The 25,161-nt window shown below is 36.2% G+C and overlaps 1 protein-coding gene across 1 annotated transcript in view; it reads left to right on the top strand.

The window, feature by feature from the left end:
- LOC150076731 (centrosomal protein of 95 kDa-like) overlaps positions 1 to 25,161 on the top strand; it is a 215,367-nt gene that overhangs the window by 117,075 nt on the left and 73,131 nt on the right. Inside the window, exons 10-11 of the mRNA XM_090386630.1 lie at positions 17,578 to 17,720; positions 19,342 to 19,465. Coding sequence (XP_090242756.1) covers positions 17,578 to 17,720; positions 19,342 to 19,465 — 267 coding nt within the window. The remainder of the gene's footprint in view (positions 1 to 17,577; positions 17,721 to 19,341; positions 19,466 to 25,161) is intronic.

Below are 25,161 nucleotides of genomic sequence, written 5' to 3'. Positions count from 1 at the left end.
ATTAGACTCCATTTTTTACAAAATTTTGACTCAACATGTCTGAAGAGGGCAAAGTCTGCAGCAGTAGTATCTATCTTAAAGCAGTCAAAATCAGTTTGTTATTCTACTAGTAGAATATCTAAACAGAAATTACAGACATAAAAATCCTGAATAAGCTAATGTTTGGAAGCATAGTATACTGGTAAACAATCTTGTGTTTATTTTAATATAAAATGTGTAATATGTCCGTGAAATTTAATTTCTAGTGCAGTGTGGACCTTACAAAAACCTGCTGCTTTTTCTGAAAAATTTCCTATTTTCTCCTGCTTTAGGGATTAGAGCCCTGCCCCCAAGTTATTTTGATTTTTTAAAACCCCAAAATAACTTGGGGATAAAGGCACTAAAATTGAGGGGGGAGCAAATTGCACAACACTCTGACCTGTACATGCAACAGAACTGAATTACCATATGAACTAGTACAAGATACTGAAGTTGCTGATATGACAAAAATTTCCATGGACAAAGACAAGTGGTATGTACACTGTTATGAAATGATTTAAAAAAAAGAAAAAGAAAATATTTAAAGTACTCAGATTAAAAACAGATACAGCTAACAAACTAAAGATATTATCTCAGTTAAAGAGGTGAATTCAAATATCTCTATCGACAGTGGAAAAAATTTGTTTGCATACTGACCAGAATATCAGAAATTAGCAGTTCAATCCCCTAATTGTGCACATTGCCAAAAGTGTTGTGATAAATGTGTAATTTGCATATATTGGGTAGCTATGGGAGAATATAAATTGGCAGTCATGGGAGGATGGAGAATTCATTGTCATATTCCTGAAACCAGGTAGCAATCTGCTGGCCGGCCCCGGGTGCCAAGCGATTGACTGAGCGATTTCTCTTTGTGCTTTCACTGCGACTTTTTCATTGGTGAATTCTGCGTTCTCTTTTACGTTCCTCTCGTTGAGAAATACTTTTATTTAGTAGCTCTTTTATCAAAAGTACTGGTAGAGAGCAAGGAAGGAAAGTAACCTTTCTTTATTTTTCATATTTAATAGATTAACTCCTACTAATTTCGCTTGGTCACTCCAGGCACTGCTCCTGCCTCCCCGTGGCGGGGCCGGTAACCTTGGCAGAAAAGTTTATCTGCCAGGGGCTAAAAGGAGCCAAAATGGAACAAAATATGTTTCCTTCTTTACAACCGACAAGCAGTCGGCTAGACACAGAACAGGAACATGACTCTTCACATGCAAAGAGGTTAAAAACCATTTCCTCTGCGACCGAGTTTCCTGCATTTTTAATAATGCATTCATTATCAGAACAGCCTCTTAGTAAGCTATCCCCCTTTCTTATCCAAAAACACTTGGAAAGTATTGCAGGGTCTCCCAAGATGGTTAAGAGATTGCAATCGGGGGACTTACTAGTAGAAACTGTCAACTGTAGGCATTCTGAAAAACTCCTGAAAGTGACAAACTTTGCAAAAATTCCAGTAAAGGTAACTGCCCATGCAACCCTAAATACATCTAAGGGTGTTATATCTAGTTGGGACCTTTTGAATGTGACAGAAGAAGAAATTAAAGAAGAGCTAAATGAACAAAACGTAATTGCTGTCAAAAGAATCATGACTAAAAGGGACAATATACTCACACCCACCAGAAGTATCATTCTCACCTTTAACAGTCCAAATCTACCCTCAACAGTAAAAGCAGGATATCTACTCTGTCGCATTCGTCCTTATATTCCTAATCCGCTGAGATGCTACAAATGCCAAAAGTATGGCCATTCTCAGACGGCATGCAGAGGGAACCCAGCTTGTCCCAACTGTGGATCTTCTGATCACAGTCAAAATGACTGTTCGGCAAAAGAAATGACTTGCCTTAATTGCAAGGGTAACCATCCTGCTTACTCTAAAACATGTGAGAAGTGGAAAATGGAGAAAAAAATTGTAAAATATAAAGTCGAAAACAAAGTTACTTACCAGGAAGCAAGAAAATTAATTGCACCAAGTATATCTAACCGTAGCTATGCCAGTGTTGCAAAAAAATATCAAACAATAGCCACGCAAACTGATGTTACTGTTCCATCCAACATATCAATCTCCGACTGGGCCCGAGCTGTTCTTTCTCAGCAACAGTCCAATATCCAGAAGCACTCAGATCAAGCAAGTAATACGCCTCTTACGATTCCAGCAAAATCTCCTCATTCGCCAATGATTGCTACCACACCAAATAATCCCAGTTCAACTTCAAAACAGAGTATTCAGGAAACATCAATGGATCAAGAGTACCCATCTAAACAGGAAGATCCGATTCTTGAAATATTTGCAGAAGAAGAAGAAGAAGATATGGACACAGGTCGCCCCACCTTTCCAAAAAGAAATAAACCAAAGCCAGAACGCCATAAGACAGCCACGTCAGGTACAGCTTCTTCTAAACTCAAATAATGCCTTATATTTTACAGTGGAATTGTAGAGGCTTTAGATGCAACATTGATGACATTCAGTACTTAATTAGACGCTACTCTCCAGTGGGTTTCTGTCTGCAGGAAACCTATTTAACTGCTAAAATCTCTGCTTCTATAAAAAACTACTCAGTCTACCGAAGAGATCGGAATACATCTGACTCTGCTCGTGGTGGTGTAGCTATTTTGATTAACTCAAAGATCCCTGCTAGTCAAATCATTCTTCAAACCAAAATTGAAGCCGTTGCTGTGCGTCTGATTGCTGAGATTGCATTTACGCTAGTCTCAGTCTATCTCCCACCAAACAATACCTACTCTTTCAAAGATATTGAAGAACTTTTAGTACAGCTACCCTCACCAGTCTGCTTGCTAGGGGATTTTAATGGCCACCACCCTTTATGGGGATCCTCTAAATTAGATAGACAGGGCCGACTGATTGAAACTCTACTAGATAAACAAAACCTTACCATTCTTAATACTGGTACACACACCCATATACAGTTACCTACTGGACAGACCTCTGCAATTGACCTCTCGATTTGTTCTCCGATACTGTTTCCAGTCATTCAGTGGTCCGCTATGGATGATCCATTGGGAAGTGACCATTTTCCAATTGTCTGTAACCTGCTCACTACACAACTACCATTAGACCAACCCTGCAGAAAATGGAAATTTTCTAAAGCCAAATGGGCCAAATTTCAATCAGCAATCATTCTGGACAAAGAAACTATTCAGCTACAACCTATAGATAAAGTAACCGATTATATCACATCCAGTCTTTTAGTTGCAGCAAAATACTCAATTCCATTATCAAACCCCCCAACTCGACGGCACTTCAACTACTGGTGGAACGAAGAGTGCACGAAAGCAAAGAAGGAAAAAAATAAAGCATTCAACTTATTCCGTCGATTTCCGACAACAGCTAATTTAATTAGCTACAAGAAGCTAAGGGCAAAAGCGCGGTTCATTCACAGGCAAGCCAAGAAAGATTCTTGGACTCGGTTTGCATGTACTATCAACAGAAATACCGACTCCAGATTAATATGGAAGAAAATTAGACAGCTTTCTGGGAAGTTTCCAATCATCCCTTCCCCAATTCTTTCATACAATGGAGAAGAACTGTCTGGTCCTCTAGATATAGCGAATGCCTTGGGTAAAACCTTTGCCGAAGTCTCTGCCGTATCAAATTACACTCCGAAATTCCAAAAAATTAAGACCTCCACTGAACAGAGGCCCATTAACTTTACAACCTCGCTATCACTTCCGTATAATCAGCCCCTTGAATATTGTGAACTTTTACAAGCCATAAAAACAACGAGAAACAGTGCAGCTGGGCCAGATGGCATATATTATGTCATGCTGCAGCATCTCGATGAGCAAAACTTACAAATGCTGCTAGTTTTCTTTAACCGGATCTTCCTGGAAAATATTTATCCAACATCTTGGCACCATGCTACAGTTTTGCCCTTTTTGAAACCTGGAAAAGATCCTTCCAGTCCTAATAGTTACAGGCCAATCTCTCTGTCAAGTTGCCTTGGTAAAATTCTTGAAAAAATGATCCACAGTCGACTCAGCTGGATCATTGAAACTGAACAACTATTGAGTAATTGTCAACATGGCTTTCGCAAAAATAGGTCCTCTCTAGATCTGATGATCAAGGCCGAATCTGAAATTCGCAATGCCTTTGTGAAAAATGAACACCTTGTCATGGTCTCTATTGATATAGAAAAGGCATTCGATACTACCTGGCGATATGGCATTCTCAGTGACCTACATAATCTTGGTCTACGAGGCAACCTGCCTATATTCATTAGGAACTTCCTCCAGATCCGCTCTTTCCAGGTTCGATACCAAAACTCCCTTTCTTCTACATTCTTGCAGGAAGAAGGAGTACCACAGGGATCGGTTTTGAGCGCAACCCTATTTGCCATTAGAATTGATTCCATTTCCAAAGAACTTCCAAATACTGTAGAAGCCTATCTTTATGCTGACGATCTCTCCATTTCTTGCCACTCTCAGAACATGAGATCTATTGAACGCCAATTGCAAATATCCCTCAATAAAATTCAAAAATGGGCTGAGTTCAATGGATATCGGCTTTCCCATCAGAAAACAGTTGCTATCCACTTTTGTAACCAACGCAAATTACATACAGATCCTGAACTCCGGATATCAAATTCCAGCATCCCGATTACCAACAATATTAGATTCTTGGGATTAATATTAGACAGCAAGTTAAATTTCCTTGAGCACATTAGAGTAATACGTACTACCTGTCTGAAAAAGCTCAACATGCTTAGAGCTCTATCTGCCCAGTCTTGGGGAGCAGATCGTACAACTTTGCTGCTCTTATATAGAGCACTGATTAGATCTCGGTTAGATTACGGTGCCCCAGTTTATGATTCTGCTCGAAAGAGTGTATTACGCTGGCTGGATCCTGTACAACACAATGCACTGAGGATTGCTCTTGGTGCTTATAGGACATCACCAACCTATAGTCTATATATTGAAGCCCATGAGCCCCCTCTTTACCTCCGCAGAAAAATGTTACTACTTAAATATGCAGTCAGAATACGAAACTGTTCTCCGCACCCCATCCAACCATATCTCTTTAATCCACCATTTCACAATCTCTATAGAAATAAACCAAATAAAATACGCCCAGCAGGCCTACGGCTCCTTGAAATAGCACAAAATTGGAATGTTCCTCTACAGAGTAGGCAGCACAGAAAGAATTATTCTTGCCCACCATGGACCCCATTTCCTCAACCAGCCTGTGATAATTATTTTCTCCAATGGGGAAAGAATCATCTACCAACTCTGAATGTGCAACAACTTCATGCTAGCCATATTCAAAACTGTTTTGACTTCTTACCAATATATACTGATGGTTCCAAATCTCATTCAACTGTTGGAGCAGCAGCAGTGTTTCCCTCTGCTATCATATCAGCCTCTCTTCCACCTGAATACAGCAGCTTTTCAGCGGAATTATATGCAATTCAATTAGCTCTAGAAAATTTGAGTCTTTACCCATCTGCAAAATACTTAATTTACACTGACTCTCTGAGCTCAATTAGAGCAATGCAGAATTTCTCTCATAAGGATCACCATATACTAAATCAAATCAAGTATTTGCTGTTGAAAATCGAAGAACGCCAGCAACGAGTGAACTTTTGCTGGATTCCAGCACATTCAGGCATCAAAGGGAACGAGTTGGCTGATATTTCGGCTAAAAATCCATCAACAGTAGACTTAACCTCTGCCTTTATTCCAGTTTCTGATTATAATATTATAATTCAAACAGCATTTCATGCACAATTGACAGAGCTATGGCATAAACAAGCAAATAACAAACTGTTCCAGATAAAACAGGACCCAAAATTTTGGCACTCATGCATTCAGACAGTTCGGCGAGAAGAAGTGGTACTCGCGCGGATTAGAATAGGACATACTCATCTGACTCACCTCCACCTACTCACAGGCGATGATCCTCCTCTTTGTTCACAATGCTCTGAGCAGCTAACAGTCAAACATATTTTGATTGACTGCCCACATTATCAACAACATCGAACTTCAATATTTCATTCTCTGGCTAATTTCCGTGAACGGATAATATTAAATGATATCATTGGTGAAAATGCCAATATTAATGAACTTTTCTGTTATTTGAAACAAATAGGAATGTATAAGCGACTCTGATTAGTTTCTGGCATGAAATGAGATTGAACCGTCTTCACATTAATTATTTATTTTATCTTTTCAACATACCTATGAATAGGCGCAATATAGCCACAGCAGCTTGTGCGCCATTAAACACCCATACCACACACACACACACAATCTGCTGGCCTTGTGACACAGCACATTGTCTTCTCAATATAGGCTGGAGTTGTCTATATACACTTTCATCATGATGGAGTGTACTTGATCACCAATGATAGAAAGGTAGGAAGTCTCATCAAGCCTCTGATTAATAGTGATAAGACCAGGACATGCCACAAAAACAGTCCCCAAACCATAACACCACTGGATCCACCAACAGTGCATCCAGGAACACCAACAGTCAATCCAGCTGTCATGACCTCATGCTGCTTTCTCCACATGTAAGTAATCCTGTCAGTATGATAGAGTTGGAAATGGGGTTCACCAGACCAGGCAACAGATTTCCACTGGTCAGTGTTGGTGCATGTGGGTGCCTCTGGCAACACAGCAGCAATCTTCAAGGCAGAATGCACTGGTCCCACAGAGGCTAGTTATTCTCGGTGACTCAATTGTCAGGTAGATGGGAAATATATTGTGCAAAAAGGATAGGGTGGAATAGGACCAGGGTATGTCTGCCAGGGGCAAAAGTTTGACACTGTAGAGCAGTTGTCATCTGTTAAGGGCAAAAAAGCCCTTAACAGATGACAACTGACAACTGCTCCAACAAATTAGTAATAGTGGATCGTCTTGGTACTACGGTATGGAGGTGGGATGGCCTGTGCGCAAAACACTGTTCTGTTAAAAAAGGAAGAATGGCTTTTTCAAAGAGAACAATTGATTGATCAATATGGGTCGAAAGTCTGAAGAGTCCTTTGGGTTCTTCTTTTTTAGCACCAGCCTCACAAAGTAGTGATTCCATCTCTGGGGGAGAACCCTGTCTTTGAGGATGTTTCAGAATATGTGCAACAGCACATAAACAATATAGATGCTGCATATTTTTAAAATAAAGATAGGGAACCCATCGGGGCCGATCATAGATATGTTAGGCAAGGAGTTAATCGCATTGATCTTCTCTAGAAATAGCGACGTTGGATAATGCATTCCCTCTTAATTCCGCCACTCTGAAAAATATATTGTGCCATATTCTCTGGCTGATCCTCTTGTACATTTCTAACTTGACGTTCAACTGGCAGCCTTTTGAAGATCTCCTTAGCCCAGTGTCTGAATGTGGTTTCCTCCGTTTCGAATTTAGTAGCCTTTTTGCTGACAATTCGTTTTGAAGTCGTAATTTTATAAGAACCTCTTCGTAGTGTGCATGTTGTTTCTTTTTCAAGAAAATGGCTCTTTTTTTTCTTATAGTCTGCAAGGTCTTCATTAAATCCTGAATTTCTCCATTTCCTGTAAGCCCTTTGCTTGACCACAAATACCTGTTTTAAATACTTGCTGAACCATGGTTTAGATTTTTCTACGATTCTTACATCCTTCGAGACACCCAGGTCATCAATAAATAAGGGCTCTTTTTCAATCAAGTTGGTAGCTTCATCCACTGGTTTATTGTACAGATCAATCCAGTTGTAGGTTTTTAGACTTCTAAAATAATTTCAAGTCTAATATACTTAAGAGAGTATATTTTCTTGGTCTGTCAAGTTTGCACATTGCTGTGTTGCTCACCTGCACAATTCGATGGAGAAATTTCACAACATATTGGCAGTGATCTGACTGGAATTTAGTTTGAGGGGTGACGTTTTTATATTAGTCATATTATGGTATAATAAATCCAAATGCTGCTCTCCCCTAGTCGGAAGCATACCCAGTAGGGTCAGTCCTAAGGTTTGGAGGCTTGCATCAAGTGTTCTTTAGCATGATCACATCTTGGGCTAGGCATATTAAAATCTCCAGTTACGATCACAGGAATATCAGTGGCAAGATTCTCTGTTATCCAAACAAGAAGTCTGCACTGTGCTCCGGTGGAACCCTTTGAGAGCTCTACAAGGATATATAACTAGATTTCAAATTGGGTTTTTAGTTTGAGAGTTGAACAACTCGTTAAAATAACTACTTTGTTCAGTTACTTTGCATTTGTTGAGCAGTGCAGTTGTGTTTCATTTAGTTAAGTTGTGATGATGCCAAAAGTTACATCAACTAAACGTGTTCAAAGATTTTGACAAAATCACAAATCTAACATTGGAAAGCAAGCACCAAAGTTGGTGGCTGAATGCAAGAGAGAGAGAGAGAGAGAGAGAGAGAGAGAGAGAGAGAGAGAGAGAGAGAGAGAGAGAGAGAGAGAGAGAGAGAGAGAGTCATAAGTGTAAATGCGAACAAGATCAATTAGAGGCAGATGTTATCCACAGATCCACCTTCGGCTCCATGGAGCTAACGTCGATTTTTTTTTTTTTTTTTGTAACTACAACCAAATTCCTTGGATTACGGTTTGATAATTACCTTACCTTTCTTCTTCATCTGTCTGACAAAGTGAGAAAATTTCTTTCAAATTTTTCCCATTTCCCATCAGGACTGGTGTCTGAACCATAAGATTTTGCATACACTATACAAAGCTGTTGTTTTACCAATTACCACTTATGCTTCTGCAACCTGGTTTAGATGCACTCAATTGCTTACAGTTCAATCCAAGCTTGGTTCTATCCAGCTCAGTTTCCTCCTGATACTGTTTAGGGCAGCGTTTCTCAAATTGTGTTCCGCAGAACACTAGTGTTCCATGAGATGTGAACAAGTGTTCCACGAAAAATCGTAATTAATAATTAAAATAAAAATAATAAAAAAATAAATTTTGCATATTTATAGCATACACCACTTCTGTATCATTATATTTAACATAATTTTTTTTTCAGTTATTAATATACTGGCATAGACTAATAATAAAATAGACCGCAGAACACTTTATTTTGGCGGGCTTTGCATAGAGAAGTATGCGTAGAGGTAATGACATCTACAAAAAAGTAGCAATGTGGTGATCTAATATGCCATTCGTATGCGATTTAGCCTGGAGTACACGGGTTGAAGGAGAGGAGGAAGCGAACCGATATCATAACTAAACTCACTTCCTTGTATAAATTTTTTGATAATAATAATTAATAATCAATAATTATTAATAATTAATAATTAATAATAATTATTAATAATATGTGACTATGGATTTGTGGTTGAAAAAAGGAACTTTAAAATGAGAAGCAAAGTACTTCTAGTAGCACAACTGTGATCGATAAAAACGAATACACTTCAAAGTGAGGATGAACAATTGCAGCCTTTTGTTCCCCAAAAATCCAAAGTGAAAAAACAGGAACCAACTAATAAAAGACCAAAACAAAAATGTAATGACAGTTGTTTGAATTTTGGCTTTACATGTGTTGGAAATAAAGATGCTCCTGATGCACAGTGCATCGTATATAATAAAATATTAGCAAACAGATCTTTGGCTCTCGCTAAACTTGTGTTTCATGAGTGTTCTGTGAATATGTTGTGAGATGAAAAGTGTTCCATGACTTAAAAAGTTTGGGAAACGCTGATTTAGGGCATGTAGAACTGTCTCTACCTCTACCCTACAAGTTCTATCTGATAGACTTAAGTAACAATAGAGAACTATTGTTACTTTTTCTCAGTGGGCACCTTTAGACTTATATTTAATTTGCCGCGGACTTTCTTTCTTCATTTATAAAGGTCTCCCTGCAGAATTCAATGGAATTCAAATTGGCCTCCAGTCCTAAACAAGAAAAACAACGAATTTTAAAAATTCTTCGTGACTATTGGCAACTTCTCTGTTCTGATTCACAGAAAGACTCAAGTACAAAATTATTTATTCCAGAAGTTACATACTTGTTAATAAAACACTCGTAAATGGTTTTCTTTCAGATGTTTTCTAGCTTTCTTTTAACAGGACGTTTCCTTAAATTTTAAACTTGTCTATTTCCATCTTTCCAACTCTGAAATTTGTTTTTGCAGTTCTGTCGAGGATTCTGCCCACATTCTTTTCTTTTGCCCTATTTACAATGAGTTTCATTCACAGTTATTGTCTGTCACTGGTCCTGTTGCTCCTGGTCAGAAATCTTTCTTCACTTCTCCTACTTTCTTTCACTCCTTTCACAATTTCTCACAATGTCTTTCTTAAAAGATGACAGTTATTGTCTGAATTATAAACCTATTTTGTATTTATCGATCACCATGTATATTTAACTTTCTTAAATTCATTCATAATTCCCAAATTCTTTCAAAACTTACCAAGCTTCTCCCCATAAATTTGTTAAATTCTTAATTTTAAGGAATGTATCCAAACATTTACTTGTTGCTATCAAGCCTGCTAGCACAAATTATATAAACCGTAATATTCATCTGAGCTGTTCGCTCCATATTTTTTTACCCTGAAATTTGACATTTTGGAAATATATTCATATTTTGTAAATAGTGATTAAGTTTATATTTAAATAACACCTTTGTTTTCTTTAGATTTTGTGGTAAAGTATGCTCTTTACCACCTTTAATATTTATTTGATCCTAATCAAAACTTGAACGTTATGAATTCTCAATAACATAATTTATGTCATCATCTGTTCATGTCTTGAACTGATTGGACATTAATTGCTGGACTGGACTGGACATTTATTAACTTTAATGGTTAATTCGCCCATTTTTTTTTTTCTTTCTTTGAATATGGTATTTAATTCTGTATATTTTGCATCTGTATAATTTTGTATATTTTGTATCTGTATAATTCTGTAAATTTTCTGTATAATTTCTTTTGTCGCAAACAGTTTGTATAATTTTCTGTATAATTCCTTTTCTTGCAAACAGTTTAGTGGTTAACCATTTCAGGTTATCTATATCTAAGTGGTTCCCATATTTTTAAAGAAAATCTAACTCTAAATAAATTTCCTTCAAATTGCATTCCTAATTTAACCTGAAATGGCTTCTTTCATCTTACTTTTGTTTTTCTACCAACAGGCATGTCCTCTGTCACCACAGTGAAACATGGCGGAGTTGAACTGATGTTCCAGGTGCTGCCATTCATCAGACACATACTAATATCAATAGTACATAAAATCAGAAAAAGAACAAAAAAAAAAGTTTGAACATTTATTGCAGTTTTATTATTACAATATAATATGATGTAATTCAACACATACTACAGTATTAAACAAAAATGTGCAGTAATTATTATGTACAAAAGACACATATGTATGTGTATGTCCACAACACACACACACACACACACACACACACACACACACACACACACACACACACACACACACACACACACACACACACACACACACACACACACAACTAAAAATATAAAACTAAATATATAAAAAAAGGGGGAAGAGGAAGGTGGAAGAGAAATGTATGGATAAGGGCCACTGATAGACAGAAAGCACCCTCGAATAAGTAATGCTTCCCTAATAGAGAAGACTATTGTTACTTATTGTCAGTAGGCACTACCACCCTGTCATCATGTCAAGGCTAGTTGGCCTATCATCAGTGCGCACTGAGAATAAGTAACAATAGTCTTCTCTATTAGTGAAGCATTACTTATTCAAGGTAGTGCAATATATGGTAACTCGATGTTGAAGTAGTCAATATGAGATACAATTAAATCAATGCCTTTACGCTATGATTGTAGTTTATTTTTTTGAGCTAACTATGGTGTATTTACACTGATATTTTATAATTATTTCACGCTCATAATATATTATGCCTTGTGTAATTATATTTTATTACAGTATCATTCTGTCCACCTTTTGTCATCTCATATTACAAAATTAACTTTATAACTGGGTTGGCATGATTGCAACACCAGTGTACCTACTCACCCACCCACCAATAAAAAGCCAACTAGCTTTGAAACGGTGACCATCTGGAGCCTGATATTCAAGGAGTTTCTGAGATTAGGTAACAACAGTCTTCCCTACTGGAGAAGTGTTGCCTATTCGAGAATTTTATGAGTTTTTGAGCATGTGAGTTGAAAAAGTTACTGTCCCTTTCATTCTTCTACACTGTTTCTTTTCTTCTTCCTTTCCTACTATAACTTTCCATCTACTTTTTGCTTTTCTAATTCTAATAGGAACAAGTGGATAGTAGAGTTATTATCCCACACATATACAAACAAACCTTGAAATGGCACCATCTGGGTGCCCACTGAGAATAAATAACAATAGTCTTCTCTATTAGTGAAGCATTACTTATTTGAGGCAGTGCAAGGTAGTCGCACTATGAGATACAATTAAATCGATGCCTTTACACTACAATTGTAGTTTGTTTTTATGAGCTAACTGTGGTATTTACACCGATATTTTATAGTCTGTTTCTAATGTAAAGTACATGCTATAGCAAAGCACTGAGTAAAATGAAATAAATGAATAAAATGAATTAAAATAAGGAAAATAAAGAGGATTTAAATTTAGAGTAGGAAAATATAGATATAAGTAACATGATAGGTATAGGAGAGGATATATAAAGAAAGCACATGTATGTTACGGTTAATACAACTGAGGAACTAAACAGCTAAAGAACTTAATTAAATGGAGCCCACAGTCAAAAGAAACATATGGTTAAAATATATATTGCAACAAGACAATGGATAGAGAAAACAAAGGAAAAAAGTATAGAAAAAAAAAGGTTAAAGAGAACTTACCTAACATAATGAACTATTATCCCAAGATGGGACCAGGAGTCAAAAGAACCACGTGAATGAAAAGTATACTATATAAGGATGATGATGATAGTAGCAACTGCAACCCCAAGTAGTCAAAAAATGTGTGTGGAAGGAATATGTATAATTTTTTTCCTTTATATTATAAATAAGAAGCAGATGTAGATAGAATTAAAAGCCAAAAAAGAAAAAGAATTTAGACTGATGCCCGAGCCAAACGCTGTGTCTTAAAATGTGAAAATCACCAATATGATGTTGTAAACCAACCACAACATGGAGAGAGAGAGAGAGAGACCTAGTGATTAAGGGTACAGTGTCCATTATTCATGTACAAACATTCTTCATATTGCATTCATAGGTACTTGTTTTCTATCATAAAACACAGTAGCAACTAGGTGTGTTATATACAAACCCAATAAATGAGGTAGAGGACAGGAATTAATTGAAAAAACTAGCTGAACTAGGAATATGACAGCTTTTATAGAAGTGGAGATAAAAGCTGTCATATTATATATAAGCGGTCATATTATATATACAAAAGCCAAATATAACTGGACAAAAATAAGATGTAAGACAAGTTGAGAACACGATTAAAACAAATCTAATAATGTAATAATTTTTGAGATTAATAAAATTAAATGCCTTATGAAAGTTATACTGTAGATATCAAGGAGAAATAAATTATCAATCAATTCAAAATAGATTTTTTAAATTTATTTAATAGCAATAATAGAATCACTATAAATAGTGACAATTCTGAGATACTGAGAAAGAATAATATTGGAATGGACACTTTTTGAAATATTGGATAGCCAATGAGTAAAGTTGACAAGATTAAAACTAAAGGCATTACTTTTATTAAAAAGATTAATAATACTGACTCATCGTTAATACTTATATTCAAGTCCAAGTAATTGGCTGTATGGTTACAGAAATTATTTTTTTCTAAAGTTCCTGAGGTATAGATATTCAAAATCTTCCAGAAAATTTGGACAACACATAAACATGCACATCATCAACATATCTAAAGAATGTAATGTTCTGGGAAAAGGAGACTTCAAACCAATAAAGGTATATACTGAGTGATCACTGAATTATGACCATCCCTATGAAAACAATGCGACCCGTTGCCCATGTGAGGTACGAGAGTGTGGAGTTAGTTGACCTACGTAGCATAAATAAGGTGTCAGTGGTTCGGTAGATAGTAAAATTCCGAGCGTGATGGGAAAAAGGAAGGAGTTTTTGGACTGTGATAAAGGACAGATTGTGGGTGCTCGACGAGCCGGTGCCTCGATTTCCAAACGGCTGAACTGGTGGGATGTTCAAGAGCTGTTGTAGTTAAAGTGTACCAGGACTGGTATCAAAATGGTCAAACAATGACCCGACAGCAAAACTGCAAAGGTCAGCGAAAGGTTGATGTTAGAGGCGAGCACTAGGTCCAATGACTCGTACAGGCAAATAGGCACGGCACTGTTGAAGAGTTGACTACCCAATACAACATGGGCCAACCCGGAACAATATTTGGCATGACCATGCGTCGCATATATGGTCTGTTGGTATAGCCGACGACCCCTATAGCATCCTTTCCTAACCGAGGTTCATCGGCGTAAAAGACTTGCCTGGTGCAAAGAGCATGCAAGTTGGACAATAGAAGACTGGAAGAAGGTGTGCTAGTCAGATGAGTCACATTATTTACTCCACATTGTTGGTTGTGTACGGATTTAGCGTCAACAACATGAGGCTCTTCATTCATCATGCATGATATCAAAAGTGCAGGCCAGTGGAGGCCATTGTATGGTGTTGGGCATGTTTCACTGGCAGGAACTTAGACCCCTGATGCATGTGGAACAACATATCAGTGGACTCCGCCGTCAACTGCTTGCTGACTGTGTACACTCTGCTATGTTACACTTTTTCCCGAATAACGATGGTGTCTTCCAAGATGACAATGTGCCGCCGAGCCATCGGGCACTTGATGTGCAGGAATTGTTTGAGGAACACGGTTCTAACTTCCAGCATATTGATTGGCCTCCGAACTCCCCTGATATCAATCCCATAGAGCACTTGTGGGTCACTATGGAAAGGCATATTAGGCATCTGGATACACCAATCACCTCCATACCTGCATTGCTGACCGCTTTACACACAGCTTGGTTGGCCATGCCTCCCAAACCCTTCCGACATCTTGTTGAATCAATGCCACGTTGAATAGTTGCTGTACTGAGGGCAAAAGGAGGACCTATGAAGTATAAGGTAGGTGGTCATAATTCAGTGATCGCTCAGTGTAAGTCAGCAATGATACATGAAGCATTGGTGTTCCTTGAATTTTTTTTTTAAATCCTGTTTCCGGCAAAGACAAAATTGTCGAAAATACACAGAGTGACTGGATTATTCCAGAAAGTGGCATTACATTTAATTATCTGTTTGTGTTCCTGATAAATCTTATGAAGAACATTTTTTAGATTATCTAGGTTAATGCTTGTGAAAAGACTATGCAAGTAAAATGTTTGTATATAATTACAGGTATGTAATTCATCTAAAACAGGTGGATTTTTAAGAATAATTTTGATATTAGGTAGTACATCCAGAATGGGTTTAAGTAATTGTTCAAAAGTTTTTTTTTTACCAGTAACTTGGGCATAACTGGTTTTGCAGGAAGTAATAAATCCAAAACCAACTGGTGTTTTGTGAAACTTAGGAATAAAATATACATGATGTACATAAAGGAAGTTATAATTATTTATATTTAATTTCAATTTTTTGTTCAAAGTCAATAATTTTTTGGTATTGATATTGTGGGAACGTAAGATAGACATGTATGAGTCACTGGACAGAAGTTCTTTAAGTTTGTAAAAGCATAAAAAGCTTTACAGTTGAATCCTTCCAGATGTGAATCAACATTGTATTTTCTGAATTAATCAAAAATAAGCTCTAAATCTTTCCTTCTTAAATCTTTTACATACTACAACTTTGCCAAAATTAAAATACAGTTGCATGAATTACAAAAACATTCCCATTAAAGACATGAGGGGTTTTGCTGCTGCATATCCTGCAGTTGTGTGGTTGACCTTACCAGACAGGTGGAATCATCACTAAAGACAACTTTGTTTAGGAAGTTGTCATCATTTTCAATCTGAATGAGCATATCCGCAGCAAATGTTCTTTGACATTATTTTCAATCATCCCGTTTCAGTTGTATGCATAAAGTTTCAGGCAGTGGGAGAGAATCTTGTGAATGGTCAATCAGGCCATTTCTAGTTCTCTGCTAGCATGATCGATAGATTTCATTGGGCTGCAGGTAAAATTTTCATGAACACACTCAACATTCTCGACACTTACCACAGCCCTTCTTATGCATTTGCAGGACACTGCCATCTCCCTTAAACTGCTCTACCCATTACTTAGTGGACTTGCCTAGTGGTACTGCCTTTGCACTATAAAACTGATTTAAACTCAGCAAACCACAATACACGCACATCACGTTCTGTTGTACTGTCACCATTTTTATGGTTATTGTGAGGTGTAACTGCTAGCAACATCTACTTGGGCAGATGAGAGTAGATGCAAGGTTGTTCACAGGACCACAGCTCCTCAGTGGCATGATAATTCAGGGTCTCTGTCCCCTCCCTACCTTCCTCCTTAAGTTAAAATGGGCTTAAAAATTGTGTTACATCTCTCTCTCTCTCTCTCTCTCTCTCTCTCTCTCTCTGTGTTTTTGGTGAAGTCTTGTGGTTCCTAATAAGAAAGGCAGCAGAATTTTTGATTTAATATCTATATCTTATCCTATGAATTTTTATACTCAAATGCACATGACTAGCAAAACTGACTTTTTTGTAGGTGATTTATTAAATTCCATTCTGAATTGAGGAACATAGTGTTGCTGTGCTAAGAAAGCAATTTCTGCAAATTATCTTGAATTTTCCTATGCCTCCATATTATGTAGGTAGCCATTATAAGCTGTATGGCTTATAATGGCTATTAAATTTATCTCATTAATTTCTTGAGAACAGACATCCTGCAATAAATGAATATCTATTATTATAACTCACTAGATAAATATCTAGTGAGTTATAATTCACCAGATATTCATGTACTTTGTTTTGCATTTAATTGCTCTAAAACAACTCTATTTTAAATCAATTCAGGAGCTTGAAAATGCAGCCTTTAGTCATGTAATGCCATGGCACAATTCAGTTTATTAACTAAAAATACTTGAGTGCCTTAAACGTTTCTGTCTGCAGATGAGAGTAGATGCAAGGCCGTTACAGGACCATAGCTCCTCAGTGGCATGATGATTCCCAGAGGCCCCCCCTCTCTCTCTCTCTCTGTGTTTGTTTTTCAGTGAGGCCTTGTGTGGTTCCTAATGAGAAAGGAAACCAGCAGAATTTGATTCCATATCTTATTCTCCCTATTTTCATACTTGAATGCATATGGCTTGCAGAATTGACTTTTTTTGTTAAGTACTTTAAGTTCCTTTCTGAATTGAGGAACATAGTGCTGCTGTGCTGAGAAAGCAATTGCCACAAGTTTGGTAAACGTTTCCCATTAAAGAAATGGCATTCATTATTCAACTCATTATTGAGACTTCATATAAACTCATTATTGTTAAGTCAACTGATTATTTAAACTTCAAGTATGCAGCCTTATTATTTGCTGCACATTTTTCTGATTAAAGCATTCAGGACTTTTATTTAAGTTTAACATTTAATTAAGTTCATGAACATATGCATATATAAAATTGTATGTTTTTTCAATTATTTTATTAGGTTTCTGAAGGGCAGAAATTGGAAAAAAGATCTTTAAGAAGGAAGAGTAAATCACTTGAGAATGTCTTCAGTCCAAGCAGTAATAATAGTGATGATTTTGAAGCAGTGCCAGGAAGATCAACTCCCATATTAAAAGTTGATAGGTGAGTTAGCAGAATAACACGTACAAGGATTGTTTAAGTGAAGTTTGGAAAATGTTTAGATTTTACTTCTGTTGTTGATTTTGCAAAATTTCAACAGGTACTTAGAACTTTGTCTCAGTGTTGCATAGGCAAATCCATTTCCTTTCATTGAGTTCTGATGACATCTATATGACTTTGTTACTAAGTTATTGTTCATATGAAACACATTTCAGAAATTATTTCAATAGGAGGAAATATGGAAATAAAATGGCATGCCATATTTCTTGGTAACAAATTACTTGGAACAGCAGAGTTTTTCATTGTTGCAAATGTTTAATACTTTAAAATAGTGTCAATGTTTATTGGTCTGAAGTGTGTGAAGAATTCTGCTGTTTGCATGACAAGCTTACTGTATCTTTGTTTAATACAGTAAGGGTGGGACTCTGATTTATCTCTGACAATAAGTTTACGATGTAACCAGATTCATCACAATCCGTTGCAGGAAGCAGTGAATTGTGGAGATAGTGAATCTGGTACCATTTGTAAACTTAAACCCACTTATGTAATTTTCTGACTGACAGGTGTGTGTGTGTGTGTGTGTGTGTGTGTGTGTGTGTGTGTGTGTGTGTGTGTGTGTGTGTGTGTGTGTGTGTGTGTATACACACTTGATTATACAAGTATTATGGAAGTGGTGTTGGATACACAGTACCCAACACCACTTCCATTACTGCCTTCCCCAAGTGTTTACATTTATGCTTGTCCAGATTGTAATAGGTTTCCAGTGACTGATGACTGTTTTTCTATTGTTTGCACTATTTATATATCATTACTTTTCTCAGACAATGAAGAAACAACTTCATGATGATAAATCTCACTCGCAGCGCAGTAAGAAACTATATTGCAGCATGCCATGCTAATCTGATGAGTCCATTGGATGAATCATCACATATGGATACTGCATGGTTCTTTGATGTGTGTGTGCATATGCATAAACACACACTTGCACACTGGTACTCTGCTTTGCATGTAATGCTGCACGTGCATAAGGTCATCTTTATAATCCAGATTCATTTCCACTCCCCTTCTAATTTAGTGTTGCTGCATTTCATTTGAATATCCCATTATATAATTTGACATTCACCTGTCTTTGGATCCTTTCAGGAAGCTCATTTTTTTAGATATCATCAATATGTTAATAGTAATGATTTCATGACAGACACTAATTTAATCAAAATATTATTCTATTTGCCCTACTTATGTTATTGGACCTTGGTTACATAGACCTTCAGCTTGTGTAAATAAGTATGTAACATAAACAGTGTGTGACAATGCGGCATCGTTGCAGCAAGATGATATCATTGAAGTATGAGTATGAGATAATTGATATAATCGTCATAATAGATATCCCTTGCACTCTAAATTTGGCTGTTAATTTTTTTATTGACCTTCATCTCATTCTTGTAACTGAGATGGTAATTTTTGAGTATGAATGCAAGTCAAAGATAAAATTATCTATCTGAATAGGTTAATGAGTTCTGAATAGATTACTGAATAGTTAGTTAAAGAAATCAGCAGATTTAGATGTTAATTTCTTCAGTTTCCAATGTACTTTTGTCATTAAGTTGCTTTTTCTTTTATTTAGGAAGCAGTCTGAGGATCCAGCAAAACTAGGTTTAGTTTTTAAATTTCCAGATGTACATACTCAAAGTGATAAGATACCTACCCACGATAAACCTCTAGTTGCAAACATTTCACTGAAAAATAAGGTATTCTTGTTTTATTTTCCTAATAGTGAACATTTAACTTTCTTGTGGGTGTGTTTTATGCATTTTGTAAACCAAAAACTGAAAAATTTAAGTAACTTGCTGAATTACATCAAAGTAATTCTACAAGATATTTAAATTAATGTGAATTTTAAAATTTTCAAGTATGGTAATCACTTTTAAACTGTATTGATTATTTTTGAATCAGAAAAGTAGAGCTGTAAAAAAATTCTTTACAGGTCTGGGTTTATGCCAAAAAGTGTATTGTATGCATGCTCATGTATTACTTTTCCATATAGTGTTAGTTTCCCTTTGAATCTGTTTACCTTCCACTCCAAGATTTGGTTGTGAGGTATTAAAAAAAAAAAAAAAAGAGGTGGAGTGGGGGAATATATATATATACACACACTTGGGGAACTTGGTTATAACGAGCATGGAAATAACGAGATCATGGCTGTAATGAGCAAAAAGCCATAATGATTTTAATTTACATGTATTCCAATACAATCGCTCACTGTTATAACGAGCTTACTATGCAGACATATCGTACAAATATTGGTAACTATGCAAACATTCTTAATTGCTCGGGTAGTGGAAAAAACCCAATTCTTGGAATAGATAAAAATGAAAAGATCAACTTAGCTTTTATGACCACCCACATCACATCGGATTAGTGGCCAGATCTTTACGTCAATGCACAATAGTACATTGCCGTTCCTCTTGTCACATTACCCTATTTGCAGATTGTCTTGTATTCACTGAACCATAAATTTATTTCGGGACTTCTAAGAATTTTGGAAATGGGACATCTAAGAATTTTGAAACGGAACTTCTAAGAACTTTGCATTTCGTGATGACTTCTAAGAACTTTGTATGTAGATCACTTTATTGCCATTTTAAAGTAAAATCAATTAGAAATGAACCCTTCCTTCAGAAACATGTCTACTAATGAAATAAATTTCTCTCGATTCGCAAAAAAGTTAAAATTATTCATGAGTTAGATTTAATAGTGCTTCTCAAACTATCTGTGGTGAAGGACCAGATTCTTTTATTTTCAATCTGTTGCGGACTGGTACTTTTGTAAAATAAAAGCTCACAGACTGGTAACGTCTGCAACAAATTTCCAATTCGTCACAGACCGGCATCGGTTTGCGGACCAAACTTTGAGTAGTACTGAGTTAGAATGTGGTGCAAAAAAATGTTAAAGCATGTAAAAAGTTTTCTTTGTCCTCTTCAACAGTATTGACATTGTAGAAGAATAAACACATTTAGATATCGGCACTGGAAAATAACATAACCGAAAAATAAAAATTTAGAAATTGCGAGGTTACAGATGTCAATGAAGCATTGCTTCAATGGTTCACTACACTTAGCATCTGAATCATCTCTAAATTGCTCGAGCCCTACACCCTAAAACTTAATAACCTCAAATCGCATAGCTAGTACTCCTTTTGGCTGATCTCTATCTATAGCAATTTTGCCACTTAAATCTCAGGAAATTAGGTGGCAGAACCTGCCAGAGTAAATAACTATAATACTGGTGTACCTGATCTGTCTCCATGGGGCTGAGTGTGGGCAATGTTGAGTCCCATTAGGGACCCACTGGCTAAATGACCAGAGGAACAACGACACTACACATATACAAAAACCATACACCTTTAAACCTTTTGGCATCGGCAGTGTTTTGTTTCACACCCACAATGTATACTACACGAAGATGGAAAATTCCTGGCGCCATTTGACACTAAACACACTCTACACAAAGAAGTGCTGGATTTTCAGTAGATGGTCTGATCGTGAAAGCTCAAGCAGAAAAATTTGCTAAACAATTTCAACATGACGATTTTGAATGTAACAATGGTTGGTTGGATCAATTTAAAAGGTGAATACAAGCATATTAATACACAGAGCCAACCCCAAAATTTGTGGGCTCCTAGGGTCCTGTGCAAAACTTATACAGGTTGTTTTTGTAATAGAGATTTTTTTTAATTTTTCAAATTTTACAGTAACTAAGACATAATTTATGTTATACTGAACAAAAATTTTAAATACAAATAATATTTAATACATTAATCAACAATATTTTTTTTTGACCATTTGAGTGGGGGTCCCGTTTGACAGAAACGGTTGAACATGCTTGTGGCCGGCATTTGTTAATACAAATAATATGTGGGTATACACACACAGGAGCTCACATATGGTGAGTATGGGCTTTGCACACTCAGGGTCCTGAGCTGGATATCGTCATTCTTCTCTTCCGTGGTGATTACCTTCCACTTCTCTCTCTCTCTCTGAGTAACTCAGAAATTTTTTTTGGATGGTGCAGCATAAGCCTTAGCCTTCCTTGCACCATATGGCTAATAATAATAATAATAATTTTTTCTCTCTAATATTTCTTTTTTGAATCTATCTTTTTATCAAGTTATTGAGAATTTAAAAAAATAGGAGGTAGATTTAATGATTTAACTCATCACTGATATAGCGAGTAATGGTTATAACAAGGAAATTTTGTCAGTCCAGTGATGGTTGTTATAACCAAGTTCGACTGTATATATACGAGTAATGACATTAAAAATAAAATAGATAAATAATAAAATAAAATAAATAAATATGAAGAACTGAGAGGCAGTAAAATACACATCCTCCACATGATACCCAATATATTACTGAAATTACATATTGAAAAATTAATACAAATTTTGTAGCAAAACTGTAGAGCGAAAATTTAACCTAAACTTAACAATTAATCGTTATTTTTGTTTTATTTTATTTCAGTAGTTTGATTAGTCTCTTTTGGTAATATTTCACGTTTATCGGAACTGGTACCTTACTGGGGGTGTCGCTAAATTGTTATATAATTGGTTTTATATTTATATTTTAAATTTTACAATGAATTTATTTGAATTGGATTTAAATTATATTCTAAATTATTTGGAGGCTTTCGGCTACAGTTTGTCTTGTTACCCCTTCTCTATCCTCCCCATTATGATTAATTGTTAAGTTTATGTTAAATTTTCGCTCTACAGTTTTGCCATACTACTGGCATTTGTATTAATTCAATATGTAATTTCAGTAATATATATATATATATATATATAGTTGCTGCTCTTTATAGTGACCCTATTTTTAACATCTTAGCATGTTATAATTACCATGGATAGGTCCTGGCTGATTTCTTATAAATTTAATGCTATTTTACATTTGTTACCTTGAGAGACAGATGAATTCTCTATAATGACCCCAAAATTCCTACCATTTAATCTTGTTTTTTACATTTTTATTACAATATTTGCATATCAAAATGAAAGTACATTAATTTATTGAAACTAATGATAAGCTCGCAGGCTGAACATGAGAAATTACTGTTTGGTAAAATGAGTTTAACTTCTAGTCAAAGGTAAACTCATTTTACTGTGCATTTTATTATACAGTATGTATAGACTGTATGTTTACTGATAAGGCTCATACAAAATGGATATCTTTGTCTTTTACAAGCTGATAATAATATTGTGCATTCTAAGATAAACATAACTAAACAATTCAGCATCACTGAGGGTACAGTGCTTACCATTTTTCAAGATCAAAAAAAATTTAAAGCTTAGAGAAATCTGCTGCACTGGGTAGAATCAGAGCATGAAAGGCAAATTATCTTGTCCTTGAAAAAGGAATGGCTAATAATGATGCATAGAAAGAACATGTCACAGATGGAAATCTTTTAAAAACTAAGGCTCTATTGTTAGTGTAGCAGATGAATACCAAAAATTTTATATTCTAATAGTTGGTTCCCGAAATTTAAAGCTCCTCATGACCTGTCTTTCAAAAAAGTGTGTGGCGAAAGTGCAACCATTGATGCTGAACCTACAAAGGAATGGAAGGACAATTGTTTAAAAAATGTTATTGATCTAAGACCAGATCAACATTTTCAGTGATAACAAAACTGAACTTTTTAAGTTACTATGGAGAAAGTACTTCCATAAGAAATATAATATCAGGAAAAAAAAAAAAAAAAAAAAAAAGGCAAAACAGTGGATTACCAGTCTCCTAGCAGCAAACATGTTTCTGGCAATGAGAGAAGGAACCTTCTCTGTGTCAAACACAACTTAATCATTGAGAAGCCCCAGAGCTTTAAAAAGGTTTGAAGACAGTGCTGACTGTGTATTGAGAAGACTAAAAGATTAGGATGTCATCAAAAATCTCAAAGGCTGGATCAGTCACTTAAATCACAAGATATTGGAATGAGCAGCAGCCTGGAAATCAAGTTGCTGGGGATTTCCACGACTGCTAGGAGTCATCATGAAACAAGTAAATACATGGGCTGTGTTCTAACTAAGAGTAAGAACAGGTGCATGTATACTTGCATATACACCAATGCTAGGGCCGACCGGGCTAGCCAGGTAGGTAAAGTGCATGCCTGGCAACCCAAAGGTCGCGGGTTCGATTCCCGCCTCGGGCTTGGATCACAGTAAAATGCAAAAACTTTGGGAGGTGCATTATGGCCATAGAAGCTGATGCGTAATTTTAAATTAAAAAAAAAAAAAAAACAATGCTAGGAATATAGTAAATAAATATGATGAATTTGAAGTGTTGGTCAAGACATCAAAGACGGATAGATATTGTTGGGATATCAGAGACGTGGTGTCACACAGATATAAGGAATGCAGAATTGAAATTTGGGGAGTACAATATGTACAGAACAAATAGACAGGATATGAAGGGAGGAGAGGGTTATGCTGTTAGTTAAGAAACATAAAATCTAAGGAAGTGCATCCAGTTGAATAGATGGACAGTGCAATGTTGAGTCAGTTTGATGTCACATAAGCACTGGGAAAGCAAAAATGAAGGTAGCATTTGTTACAGGCCTAATGACTCTTATGAGTACAATGAAAAACTATACAGAACATAGAGTGAGCCAGTAAATAAGGATGTCTTATAATGGGGGATTTTATCTTTCCAGATATTGACAGGAACTTGTGGATTGGTCACTCGCACAGTAGCAAGGCTTTTGTGGATTTATTGGATAATTGTTTTATACAGTAGCATGTTCGAGAGGCAACCAGAGAGAGTAATACTCTTCATCTGATTATCAGCAGTGATTGTTCATGCATTAAGAATTTACAGATTAAGGAACCACTAGGTGACAGTGATAACAGCGTACTGATGTGGGATTGACTGGGAAGGGTTTTTGCTTTTGTAAAGGTGACTACAGTGCTCTCTGAGATTTTTTGAAACTCTGTACAGTGGGACAAACTGATCATGTTACCAACAGCAAATTCTAAATGGGAAAAATTCAAGGAAATCTTGGAAGCTACTAGGCTCTTCATACCAACTAAGAAATATTGTTCAAGGTTTAGGCCTAAATGGATGTCAGATGAACTAATGAGACTCGTGGGAGAGAATAAAAATGCATGGGGATGCTTATAAATTATCAGGCGACACAGAAGCCTAGTCTGTAATCAAGTCACAAAGGAGGTTAGGCAAGCGAAGGCAGGTTATGAGAGATCTTTGGTAAAGGATGCAAAAAAGAAAAACAGCAAAGACTTCTTTACTTATATAAACTCTAAAAGGAAGATGAATCAGATTGGTCTGCTTAGTACTGATGGTTTGATTGTAGATGATCCTGCTCAGATAGCTGCCAAACTGAATCAGTATTTTGCATCTACATTCACACATGAGGAATTCTATAGGAAAGTGGAGAACAG

This window comes from Mastigoproctus giganteus, chromosome 12 (assembly GCF_048544385.1).
Source record: "Mastigoproctus giganteus isolate SK-2022 chromosome 12, ASM4854438v1, whole genome shotgun sequence".
Lineage (NCBI taxonomy): Eukaryota > Metazoa > Arthropoda > Arachnida > Uropygi > Thelyphonidae > Mastigoproctus > Mastigoproctus giganteus.
The sequence above is the reverse complement of the archived record's forward strand: the minus strand, read 5'-3'. Positions and strand labels throughout refer to the sequence as shown.